Raw genomic sequence first — 13,419 nt, 5'->3', positions numbered from 1 at the left:
AAATTAGTATTATATTTACATTAAAGATACAGTATATATGTCAGCATAGAGCTGGACACCTAGCGCTGTTCAATTACCTTTGATAGCAGTGCTGTGGAAAACAGTCCTGCGGGATTTTGACAGGTTTGTTGTTGCCAAAGCCGGGGAAGTTGCCAAGGCCGTCGATGTAGCGTCCCTGTGAGTCGCGTCGGCCACCGACCGTCAGCTCATCGACGTAGGAGACCAGCGTCAACCAAGGCTTCTTTGGCGTCGGCGTCGGCGCCGCCGGGTGTGGCGTCTGACTGCTGCCGCCCACACCTGCGTTTGGATCTGTACTCACCGACTTCGTCTTGCCTTCCTCTTCTGAATTCAAATGAGGAACAGCGTTAATCAATATGCTACAATGTAACAATAAAATCAGAGAAATGACGTAGCCTTTTATGAAATTCACACTGGCCACATGAGCTATCATTGCTGCATAAGTAATGCATAAGAGCATTCATGTGTCACACATATGTTATGAAATTTCTCCATATGAAGGTAAAATGATTGAAATATTGTCAGTTCTGTGAGTAACATGTAGGTTGGACAATATCGTATTCATTTCTAACAATAGGATAGTGGAGTATCATTATTCTAGAAAAAATGCAATGAAGTAGGTATTTTGTGGAGTCATAAATGTTGTGATGTCTTGGATTTTATCAATGAACACATGAACAATAGTCAGTTCTCTGATTATTAACATGAAGGTCTGACAATATCGTATTGATTATTTTAACTATAGAATAGCAGAGTACATTACTCTAGAAGAATTTCAATGAAGTAGGTATTTTGTGGAATGAACAATAGTCAGTTCTCTGATAAATTAACATGATGGTCCGACACAGTCGTATTAATTTTCAACTATAGAATAGTGCAGTATTGTTATTCTAGAAAAATTGCAATGAAGTACGTCTGTTTTGTGAAATAATAAATGTGATGTTTTGGATTTTATCAACAAGCTAGAGTCAGTTATATCATATTATTAACACGGAGGTCTAACAATTTATTATTCATTTCACCTGAAATCAATCTTATTACCTTCACTACTATCCTGTCTAGTGGCCAGTTGGTAGGACCTGCGATGCAGTGGATGCACAGGCGTAGACAACGAGCGCTTCCTGACGAACGTCGGGGGGTGACAGGGGGGACAGGGGGGCACCGGAGACGGCGCTTCAACCGTCGGCAGATCGAAGTTGAGTCGATTCATGGTCGGCGCTATCTTCATCGCCTCCCGCATTATCTGCGTGTACAGATCCTCTTCATCACCTCCCAACCCGGTTATCCTGCTGAATCTCTTTTCACTGTCATCATCGTCATCATCCTCGTTGTCGTCCTCCTTCTGGGAGGGGGAGTCGCTGCCTCCCTCCCCCTCCATGTTGATGCTGGTCTCGTCGTTGTCGCCCTTCAGCGGAATGATTGTCTGGAAGCAGGACCTGTCAATGCTTTCGGCCGAGGGCGACGGGGTTTTCACCTCTTCCACGAATAGTCTTGGACTCTTTGGAGGCGACACCATTTCATAGTAGCTGCAAACAGTTTCATAGTAGATTAAACAGTTTCTAATATTCTCTAAAATATTAGTTCAATTTGAAAATAATTTCTGTTTATTTTGGGACAAATTGTTGATAAATGTTCGAGAAAAGGTAAATTCCACCATAAAGAAAATATAGCATGAGAAGATATACCATAGGGCTCTCATATTCCGAATTTCATTTTTAACTCAAGTTGATGGTCTGAAAAGTTTTTTTTCGTGGAGTTATGTAACGCTGGTGGTAGTCCCTCATACTGTGCCGTTCTTTCACTCTCACCCGGCCAAAACAGTAATAATAGACATTATTCGACAGTAATCGGCTTGAGATAACAAAAAATTGGCTTGAAATTTGAATCATGAACTACCTATATCATGGGATATCTTATTTTTTCTTTTTTTTTCTTCAGCACTACAGCCCAATATGAGCTTTGGCCGCCTCCACTACAGCTCTCCACGCTTCTCGGTCTTCTGTTAATTGTCTCCATCCTCTATATCCCATTTTTTGGAGATCGTCTCTCACTTCATCTTCCCATCTTATTCTTGGCCTTCCTATCTTTCTTCTTCAATGTAGCCTCTCCTTGAATATTATTTTAGGCATTCTGTTTTCGTTCATTCTACAGATATGTCCAAACCATCTAAGCCGCTTTTTAAATTTTACAATATTTCGGCCTTTTATCAATGCCTTGAGCTCTGAATTAGTTCTTCTCCTCCACTCCTCTCCTTCTTTATCTGGACCATAAATCTTCTTAGGATTTTCCTTTCAAAAACGCCTAAATGGTTTTTGTCTTCTTTCGTTAACGTCCAAGATTCACAGCCGTACGCTACAACAGGTCGAATTAGGCTCCCATATATTTTAAGTTTCGTATAGGATATCTTATCATGCTATCTTTTCTCTATGGTTCAGCTTTGAATAGAAATCGTAATTGTTTTAAACCTGGGAGGTTTGAAATCTTCTTTAGGTGAAGTCTCAATTAATGATGTAAATTGATTTAACAATGATGAATTGAGTAACACAATGAGTAATTATTTTAAAATTAAGAAGATTGAAATTTTCTCAAATCGAAAGTCACAAGATCATTATAATGATAGATTGGATTGTATTGATTACAGTTACTATATAAAGTAATTGCATTATTGATAATATACTCCAATTTGAGAGTCAATCGGACAGTAATCACAGTGTATAACCGATAAATTATAATTTATTGGACTTTGAGTTTAAAAAACCGGTCGATTAAATAGTTTAATTTACTGCTATAATATTAATTTGAAGAATACTGAACATTTTATAAATCTAATGTGAGATCTAAGATATCATTAGAAGCGTACTGGAGGAAGCTGTTATCAGTATTGAACTACGGCGTGGATGTGATTAAAATCCCAAATTCAATTAAAATTTTGCTGAAGCATTTCATCTAATTATGAACTACGTTATATTTTACTGTATTTAACTACTCAAAGCGTTCCACTCTAGCCAATGAATTTGAAATTGTCCATGATTGAGGCCGATCCATTTAATTTTCAATTTTACAACGAGAAAGACGATTGAGTCACAGATCTAGGTGATGAAAATGTAATTGACAAGTAATATTGAGGCGAAGGAGTACCAATCCACTTCCACGTTTAATGAGTCGATGATTCATGAGAATTCGTTTTTATGTTTATAGCAATCGAATGAATAGTGGCAATAGCATAGTCTACGTGAGTATCTTCTGAACTAGAACAACTGAAACAATTCATTTGAGCAAATGCTTCATTACTGTGTTATGAGCTCAGGCAAGCATAACATAACATTGATTTGAAAATTACCCAGCATTTACATGCCCTCCAAGACATAACTGTTGCAAAGGCTTTCTCTGCGAACTTAGCTGATCAACTGTTCCCGTCATAGCATCACATATATTTCTAGAATATTGGCTGTCTTCAAGAAACCTGTATCAATAATGCTAGATTTATTTCTACAAGTACGTATCACTGTTGAATAGATAATTCTCATTATTTCTTCTCCTACGTCAATTTTTTTCTAGAATCTACTTTTCTAACATATATTTCTAGAATATTGTCGTTCTTCAAGGTACCTGTATCAATAATGCTAGATTTATTTCTACAAGTACGTATCACTGTTAATAAATAATTATCATTTCTTCTCCTACGGTAATTTTTTTTCTAGAATCTACATTTCTAACATATATTTCTAGAATATTGTCGTTCTTCAAGGTACCTGTATCAATAATGCTAGATTTATTTCTACAAGTACGTATCACTGTTGAATAAATAATTATCATTATTTCTTCTCCTACATCATTTTTTTTCTAGAATCTACTTTTTTAACATATATTTCTAGAATATTGGCTGCCTTCAAGAAACCTGTATCAATAATGCTAGATTTATTTATACAAGTATATATCACTGTTGAATAGATAATTCTCATTATTTCTTCTCCTACGTCAATTTTTTTTCTAGAATCTACTTTTCTAACATATATTTCTAGATAATTGGCTGTTTTCAAGAAACCTGTATCAATAATGGTAGATTTACTTCTACAAGTACGTATCACTGATGAATAGATAATTCTCATTATTTCTTCTCCAACGTCAATTTTTTTCTAGAATATAATTTTCTAACATATATTTCTAGAGTATTGACTGTCTTCTAAGTAATCAAAGTAATCATTATTTATGAATAGAAAATTCTCATTATTTCTTCTTAATCATTATTGATGAATAGAAAATTCTCATTATTTCTACTCCTAAGTCAATTTTTTTCTAGAATCTATTTCTCTAATATATATTTCTCCCGTATTGGCTGTCTTCTAGAAACCTGTATGAATAATGTCTAGCAATAAAATCTATATCAAAAAGTAAGCATTATTAGTGAATAGATAATTCTAATTATTTCTTTTTCTACGAGAATAATGACTAAGTAGATGATTGATTTATTGGTAGAGCCAGAAATACTGAGAAACTAGGCTATTAGTTCCATATTTACGCAATAAAACTGAGTTAACAGACGATACGTATATTATTCATCTATAGGCTACAGATCAAATCACAACGAGGAAGTTTAGAGATTGGCATGGAAATAATATATTATATCAAGCCAATAAAATAGTAGGCCTTTGTTAACTTCTACCGATGATGCAATCAATACCAATCAATTTGTTAAACAAGAATAATTAAGATATATTTCTAAAAGAAGGAAAAAAAAGTACGGCAAACTACCTACGTCAAATCTAATACATTGATAACCTACATTATTAGATAACATTTGTTGAATAGAAATTAATATATATCTTTTTGGTTTATCAGAGATTGACAATGGTGTAACAACCGAAACCGGTATTTCTAAGTATCAAAAAATCTGTGGTTTTATTTAATAGAGATTAATATTTCGGAATATCTTCATAATTGAAAACACAGTCTTATTTTTGTCACATCCATATTTATTATATTTGTACACAGGACAGCAGTTCCATCACTACAGCTGAGAAGATGTGTTGGTTTCAACACGAAACTGCAGTCCTTTGTACAAATCTAATGAATGTGGATGTGACAAAAATAAAACTGGTTTTCCAATTACATTATAAGAGCTAATACCCGTAATTCGTAAGAATTTCTAATCCAAAAATGCCAATTCCTGAAAAGTTCAACTTATTGCTGAAAATAAATGCAGATCTTATCAGTGGATCAACTATGATCAGAGCTGAATGGGGCGATTAGAAAGAGAATAATCTTCTTCAAGGAATATAATAATGAAGTTTACCTAGATGGCATGGGAGGTGTAGTGATGACAGTCTCTTGTACTTTCTTGTTCTTTTTGTGCGCTACAACTTGACTGACCAGCTCCTCCAGCCTCAGATTTTTTTCGTTTTCGGTTTTCTCCTTTATTTCTCTCCGCCTTTTCTTCTTCCGTATGATGGAACGTATCCGCTCGAAGCTGCGGGCAATTTTCGAGTCCTCCCCCACTTCCTGTCAACATTAAATTACTCATTAATTTTTGATACCATCTGTTGACATTTATATAGAAATCTGACATATAATATAGAAAACTGAATAAACTAAATTACTGAACACAGAAATATATATATATAAATCCACTAATTAAGTTGGTAGTAGCAAATAATTTGGAATTCTCGTTTGTATCTATTCAATGCAATGTGTTGAATCACAAAATAGCAATTTTTAAGACGAATATTATAAAGTTGTCACTTCATTGGCTTCATCCACAAATTACATACAGGCCCAATTGAAGTATTAACGGGAGAATATTGAATAGGAATCAATAAATTTCCATTCGCTAACCATATAAAACAAGAAATCGTATAAATACGATAAATAGTATTTCAATATAAATAGAAATTGTGGCTCAAGTATGTACTAAGTTATCCAATAGTTCTATGAAAGTGATTCATTATATTATAGAAGAAAGTGCTACTTGTTTAGGAATATTTTTGAATATTCTGTGTGAAGAAGTGGGTTACAAAACTCTCAAATGTTATAATACTATTCACACATTTTATAAAAAAAACCCTAAATACAGTACATATATCCAAACATCAAGGTGTTTTTTCTAAATATTTTAGTTCTTGAACAGTTTTTCTGACAAACATGTAAATTGTACATTAGTTTCAAAGACACACAACTGCACATACAAGCATGACATTCATTTGACACGACAAATCACAGTTGCAAACACATAAAAAGCTACATATATAACAGCTTTGATACTAGAACAGATGCTAATATTAAGGTGTTATTCACACGGAGATTACTGTATTTTACATATTAATATAATGAAACAGTAACATACAAAGTTAATGCGCTATATATTTTTCATGAAAATAACTAATCCGTAATATAATACATTGATATTGAACAGGAACTGTATGGAATTCAGAATGAATACGGATAATTGTATCTTTACACAATTTAAGATGGCTGAAAAAGTAGGGAGGAAGACCAAGAGAAAGCGGATCTGACGTGAAACCAATATCCATGGTGCATATGTAATAGGAACTAAAACCTAATAGTTTTTCTTCAGAAGTCCACCTGGTAATGTCACACAGTAATAAATTCTGACAATAAAATTGATAAATCATCGATACTGTTATGTAATATGTGTCACTTCATATGCGACTGTCGGCCTCAGTTATTACTTTCCTTGCCCTATTACCATAGGTAAGGAAAGTATTGCTTTCCGAAAAAAATTAAGGTGCCCCAATTTCTAAATTTCTATACGTTTCAAGGTCCCCTGAGTCCAAAAAACTGATTTTTGGGTATTGGTCTGTATGTGTGTGTGTGTGTGTGTGTGTGTGTGTGTGTGTGTGTGTGTGTGTGTGTGTGTGTGTGTGTGTGTGTGTGTGTGTGTGTGTGTGTGTATGAGTGTATGTGCGTCTGTGTACACGATATCTCATCTCCCAATTAACGGAATGACTTGAAATTTGGAACATAAGGTCCTTTCACTATAAGGATCCGACACGAACAATTTCGATCAAATGCAATTCAAGATGGCGGCTAAAACGGCGAAAATGTTGTCAAAAACAGGGTTTTTCGTGATTTTCTCGGAAACGGCTCCAACGATTTTGATTAAATTCATTCCTAAAATAGTCATCGATAAGCTCTATCAACTGCCACAAGTCCCATATCTGTAAAAATTTCAGGAGCTCCGCCCCATCAATGCAGATAGATTCCCAATTATCAGGCTTCAGATACAATTGAAACAAAAAAAATCAAGTGGTGTAGATTGAGCATGAAAATCTCTACAATTAATGTTCAGTAACATTTTCACCTAAAATTTAAAATAAGCTTTAAATTCGAGAAAATGTGATTATTCAATTGCAAATTATTTTTGATTCTATTAAATCATTCACTATGAAGAGATAGCAGACCTCATGTGTGTCTCCAGCGTTATTGCCCTGTCACCAGCTGGCTCAAATCTTTGAATAGTAGACTTAAGATGCGCGGGAACACTAGCGTCAGGTGATCAATTTTCATAACGGCAAGGAAAGTTGTGTGAGTGCGCCACACCAGATTTTTAAATCACCATCTCAAACAGGTCTAGCTCGAGATGCAAATAAATACTCAATTGGCATTTTATTTTGTAATATTATTTTCCCAATAAGTAATCAATGGCTGACAAACACAACATATACATTACAGAACACACATTGTTGCTTTCCAATAAATTTAGCTGGTGCAAACTCTATAATTAATTCACACTCGTGCTGAGTACACTAGTGACGACCACAGATACACGTTGAATCAATGAATGCCATTCAAGCTTCAGTAATTGTTAGCTTAACAGCGTGCTTGTTACGAAGCTGTTGTGAGAACACGCCCGACACATTTAAGCTGGGTTTCCACATGACAGTATCAGTTAAAGTGTCCGGTACAGTGAAAATGTGATTACCATGACTTCAAAGGGGATTGTTCATACTCGCTTGTCTGGGCTGAGTGGGACTAGTTCCATTGGAGCTCATGGAGATAATATATTCACTGTGCCGTCCATTTTCACTGATACTGAAATGTGGGAATCCAGCATTATTGTAGCCAAACAACAAAATAACAATCAATCATCAATAAAATGAGTACTGAATACTCAATGCAATATGTTCTTTAGAGTTTTTGAGCACCTTGATAATGTTTCGATCAAACTGATTATTACAAGATAGAAATTAGACAGTATTTTATTTGAAAAATGATTAAAAACTAAAGAACACGGGATTTTTATCAAAAAAATATATATCCTTATACATGAAAATAATGAGGAAAACAACTGGTGGAAAATAGTCTTAGTCTGTTTTCTTTCCTTCAGCTTATTGAACAGAATGATGAAAGTATGTTTAGATTTTTTCTCTCCATTGAGAATTCCACTTGAAAATCGATCTTAAACTCAATCTCCACATGAGAATTTTTTAATTTTGAAAATACAGGGTCTTTCTAAATGATGGACCCATTTTCAGAAATTGGTATTTATTAAAGTAAAAATGCAAAATGGACAACCTTTATAGTAATGGAAAGAGAAAGTTTCAATTTTTTCAATACCTCACAAGTGTTCAATGTTTCAAAGCGAGGGTCTTTCTAAATGATGGACCCATTTTCAAATAATGGTATTTATTAAAGTAAAAATGCAAAATGAACGACCTTTATACCAATGGGAAGAAGAAATTTCAAAGTTTTTTTATATCTAACAAGTGTTCAATATGGTCTCCGGCGGCTGCTGCACGATCTGCGGAACCGTATCCCTCCTGCCGTGCACTCAATATTACCAGATACGCTTTCTCGCGTGTGGGGCGAGTTTGGCTACCGTGTTTGCCGTGCAGCAGCCGGAGGCCACATTGACACTTGTAAAAACAAGTATTAAAAAACTTTGAAACTTTCTCTTTCCATTGGAATAAAGGTTGTCCATTTTGCATTTTTAGTTTAATGAATACCAATTTTTGAAAATGGGTCCATAAATTAGAAATACCCTGTATATGAAGCGATTTGATGAGATTAATTTTTTCAGATTGATTTCTACAGTGATGTAGGTTTGATGCCTAATGAGATCGGACTCTCCAATCTAAGTGATATATTCTAATTGAAATAACACAAAGCTCAAAAACTCTTCAAACATCATGATTAAGCAAACATTATTTTGTTGTTTGGCACTGTAACACGAACACATGTAGTTAGCAGTTGAGAGTTGAGTCGAGTGAGCGGTACCTCGATCTGTACGTGGGTGGAGGAGGCTTGGGGGGGTTGAGGGGAGGCGGGAGAGGTGGAGGGGGGAAGCTTGGTGCTGCAGCGACGACAAACGTGGGACGCCAGCTGCATGTGGTGAGACCACAGCGCCTTCATTTCCTCCAGTTCTGCCTCTTCTTTGGCCGCTGCCAAGTCGAGTGCTCTCCTCTACATCATACCAACACTATCTCATTCATATTCCATCAATTTCATGTGAAACTATTGTATGAATAAACAAGACTATAGTGAGGTCCACGTTGTAATGGAAGTGAAGAAAGATGGGAGAAAAACGTTGCCGATCCTCTGTATTGTCAATGCCTTCTATAGACGGTAGCTGATACAGGTTTATTGATGTAATATTTATTTATTTATTTTTGTCATAGTCATTCAATTTCAGCTGTTTTACATCCATGAAATCAAGCCGGTAAACAGCTGTTTACAGAACAAGAAAACATGTGGTTTCCATTACAGCATACTATACTGTAAAGAGATCATATGTTCTCTTTACAGTCGAGTATGTTAGGACACTACTGAGTCCTAATAACATCTGAGTAATTAATATACTAACTCAAATAATTAAAGAACTCATTCAAGGATTTTCAAGTAATAATAAATCATCTGATATCTTATAATTTAGGCCTTCATTATTTTATTTGAGCTTGCAGGGTGAGTCTGTTAAGAACTAGGCGCTACGGGCTAGGTCATATTTATAGAATGCAGTAGCTCGAGCAGCAGCAGGTAATGGTTTCTGTTTCTCAGCAATATTATTCTTTCTCAGATAAGTATGATAAAAAATATTGTACGTAACTTGTACGGTAACGTATTTAACGTATTCTGCCCTCAACTACGTTTCGGGCAGAAACAATCATACTTATGCGGTAAATTATCGTTACCGGACTTATTACGTAAAGTACTATTATTTACATTTAACAATACACACATCAAATACATGATTAGAAGAGGATCAACAGGCCTAGCCCAAAACTGCTCCCTTTCCAAATTTTGATAGTAGTAAGCCAATGTCTAAAAAGTAGGTTATGTAGCTTCACTTTAAATCAAATTCCGAGTCCAGAATTATACATACCAGAATTTAGAATTTAATTAGATTGAAAACCGGAAAGAGTGTGGTGTGCAGCTGTACAATGTTTCAAAGCGAGGGTCTTTCTAAATGATGGACCCATTTTCAAATAATCACGTTATAAACGGTTCAGTCTCTTTTAAAATAATCAATTACATTTTATTAAGCAAGAAATAATATTTTTCAATAATTTCATAATGAATTTTCATAATTAAGATGAAATATTTTGTTATGAATTATCTTTTTTATAGAGATAGTTTGTTGCCAAAACAGTCAATTTGGCAACCGTGTTTACATGATTAGTATCCATGTAGGGCTAGCCTACATCGGTATATTGAATGAAAGAGTAGTGAAATAATTTAAAGTAGTGAAATTATAGATTGGAACTGTAGGCTTCACTAAAAGACTTTAGCAATAAAAATTAATATTTTAGGATATTTAGGAATTTAATGGTTAGTTCTAGTTAATTCTACATTGTTAAGAGACGATCTGGCAACAGAGCAAAGTGACAAAAGAGATAGCGCTATCCGCTTTGTTGAATGATAGACAAGGATAACAATACCATTGCTAATCAAACACTGCCATTATAACGTGGACCTCACTATAACTGGTCATCAATTTCCTAAGGCTGGCCACTAACGGTAGAACATGCATGATACACGTCAGCGGAGCAGCGGAAACAAAAAATCGAAGATACAAAAACCTAACCTTATAAAATTTTGTTCGACTCCTTTCACTGATGACATAACATGTATAACGAGCATATGTGTACACACTTGTCCTGTCGTTAGTGGCCACCCTAACACGGTTGAATTAGAGAACATAGCATGAATGAAGCTCTCAAACTCATGTATGGCGAGCATGCGTGTACACACATGTTCAACACACTTGTCCTGTCGTTAGTGGCCACCCTAACAAGGTCGAATTAGAGGACATAGCATGATTGAAGCTCTCAAACTCCAGTTGTTTCCAGAGATGAGCAATCTATTTTGGATGCGAAGCACTATTTTCCTTGCATGAAAATCAAGAAAAACTTCATTTACCTCACAGCGTCCCTCTACATCTGTATTCTGAGGAAATGTTACAATATAAAAGATCAGTAACGGTCTAAGAAGTGACAATATTCTACAACGTTTTTGAAAAGCAAAAGTATCAACCACTACGGATAACAGTGACTTTTCCATAGCAGTAGACAATGAGTTGAATAAATATGTATTTAAGCAATGCTAAATGGGTAACGCTAAATGGACTAGCAAATAATGGCGGTCAGACAAACTTAAGTTCTCCTGACCGAAAACTACACAATATCTTAAAGAATTTGGAAATATTCAGTGTATATTCTAAGCATTTGAGACTCATGAGAGCTATATATGTGTTGTGTATCTGCCATACGCTAAATAATAAATAAATAAACGATGCTAATTGTATAAAAATGTAGCTTACCGTTGAAAAATATCAGTTTATCACAGATACAATTGCTTAAATAAACAATTACCATGCCTAGATTTTATATGACAAAAGATTAAAGCTCATTGCACTTTAAAAAGCTATAGATTATAAAGTAAGATCAAGCTTTTTAGGTGAAAGTCGAAATTATCAGAGATTGTGATTAAGTCAATATTCTTATTGATTTACTAATTTCCAAAACTTCTGTCACCTCATTCCTTCTATAATAAATGTGCATAGAGGAAAATTAAGCTTAGAAGATAAATTGATAACTTTAAAACGAATCATTATCAACTATAAAAGAATAAATTTCTGATTTGAAAAGGTTTTTAGTGCATATGAAATTGCTCTCATATTGCATGCTCTCGGTACTGAGTTGATTGGATAATAAAAATTCAATAATTGAAATAAAATGTAATAATATAGCAATATCATATAAATCAAAATATTATGAAGTGTAGAGATTCTAATTATCACAAGCTTTCAATCGGAGAAGAAATGTGAAACAGTCGCCATGACGAGATTTAGATGGTGATGATCAATACAAGATTACTTTTGTCAACTCTTTCTCCAAACTACATAAGGGTTTAACTTCAAAATCTAAACAAAACCTTGAAATTTCGATAGATTATGATATAATTTACTAAACTACTAGGATTTTATTATTCGAAAATCTAGTATTACTAAAGAAGAGAAATGAAGTTAGTACCTCTTTCTTGGATTTCAGCTCCTCAGAGTTGAAACTATTCAGCAACAAGGCAAGAAAGAGATTCAGAACCATGAAATTACCCATCACAAGTGCTGGAAGGAAAATAGCGAAGCATGTACCCGGACCCTGGAACACAATTTAAAATGTTGACATGATGAAATTACTCAATAAAAAAATGATATTCTTAATCTCATAAGAGATTAATTTTTCATTCGTCATGACTTGAAGATACAAGACACAATACAACTAGTGATACACTATAAATTGGTCGTCACTATATGTATGCTGATGATGTATGCTTGAATATTAAGACTGATCACAACCTATGTGAAGCTATTGTAAAAGAAATGATAGACATAATTTTTGACTGGTGTAGAGCCAATAATCTAGCTCTTAATTTAGACAAGACACAAAACTTATCTGTTTCATACAGCAATTTAAGTACAGTGAACTCAGTAAAATTTTTAGATATATTTATTCAGAGTAATTTGGAGTGGAATCGTCATGTAGAGTAGACTATTCCAAAAGTTGCCAAAGGTATTTCTATGTTAAGAACGTTGAAGGAAATAGTATCTTTGGAAATATTATTAAATGTTTATTATAGTTATGTTCATTCTCATCTTCTTTATGGCACTATATTATGGGCGAATGGCAGCCATTCTCAATCTTTATTTGTATGACAAAAAAGAGCTATTGGAACAATTTGTAATGTGCCTCCTTTAACTCATTGTATACCGTTGTTCATTAAACTGGGAGTCATGAGCTTACCTTGAATTTTTATGTTTAATTGTCTGCTTTTTGTAAAGTCAAATCTACATTTATTCTAAACTCATGACAGCATTCATTCTAACACGAGGAATAAATCGAATCTGAGGAATAAGTACTGCTCTTACAAATCCAGCCATATGAGTTTTAA

The 13,419-nt window shown here is 34.4% G+C and overlaps 1 protein-coding gene across 1 annotated transcript in view; it reads right to left on the bottom strand.

Moving 5' to 3' along the window:
- The window catches only part of LOC111048413 (sodium channel protein 60E), a 245,360-nt gene that overhangs the window by 41,146 nt on the left and 190,795 nt on the right, over window positions 1-13,419 (bottom strand). The window contains exons 16-20 of the mRNA XM_039420001.1: window positions 12,504-12,629; window positions 9,253-9,438; window positions 5,312-5,517; window positions 1,060-1,544; window positions 78-342 (exon numbers count right to left, since the gene is read on the bottom strand). Coding sequence (XP_039275935.1) covers window positions 78-342; window positions 1,060-1,544; window positions 5,312-5,517; window positions 9,253-9,438; window positions 12,504-12,629 — 1,268 coding nt within the window. The remainder of the gene's footprint in view (window positions 1-77; window positions 343-1,059; window positions 1,545-5,311; window positions 5,518-9,252; window positions 9,439-12,503; window positions 12,630-13,419) is intronic.

The sequence above is a fragment of the Nilaparvata lugens genome, chromosome 2, assembly GCF_014356525.2.
Source record: "Nilaparvata lugens isolate BPH chromosome 2, ASM1435652v1, whole genome shotgun sequence".
NCBI lineage: Eukaryota > Metazoa > Arthropoda > Insecta > Hemiptera > Delphacidae > Nilaparvata > Nilaparvata lugens.
This window is presented reverse-complemented; position numbering and strand designations above follow the sequence as displayed.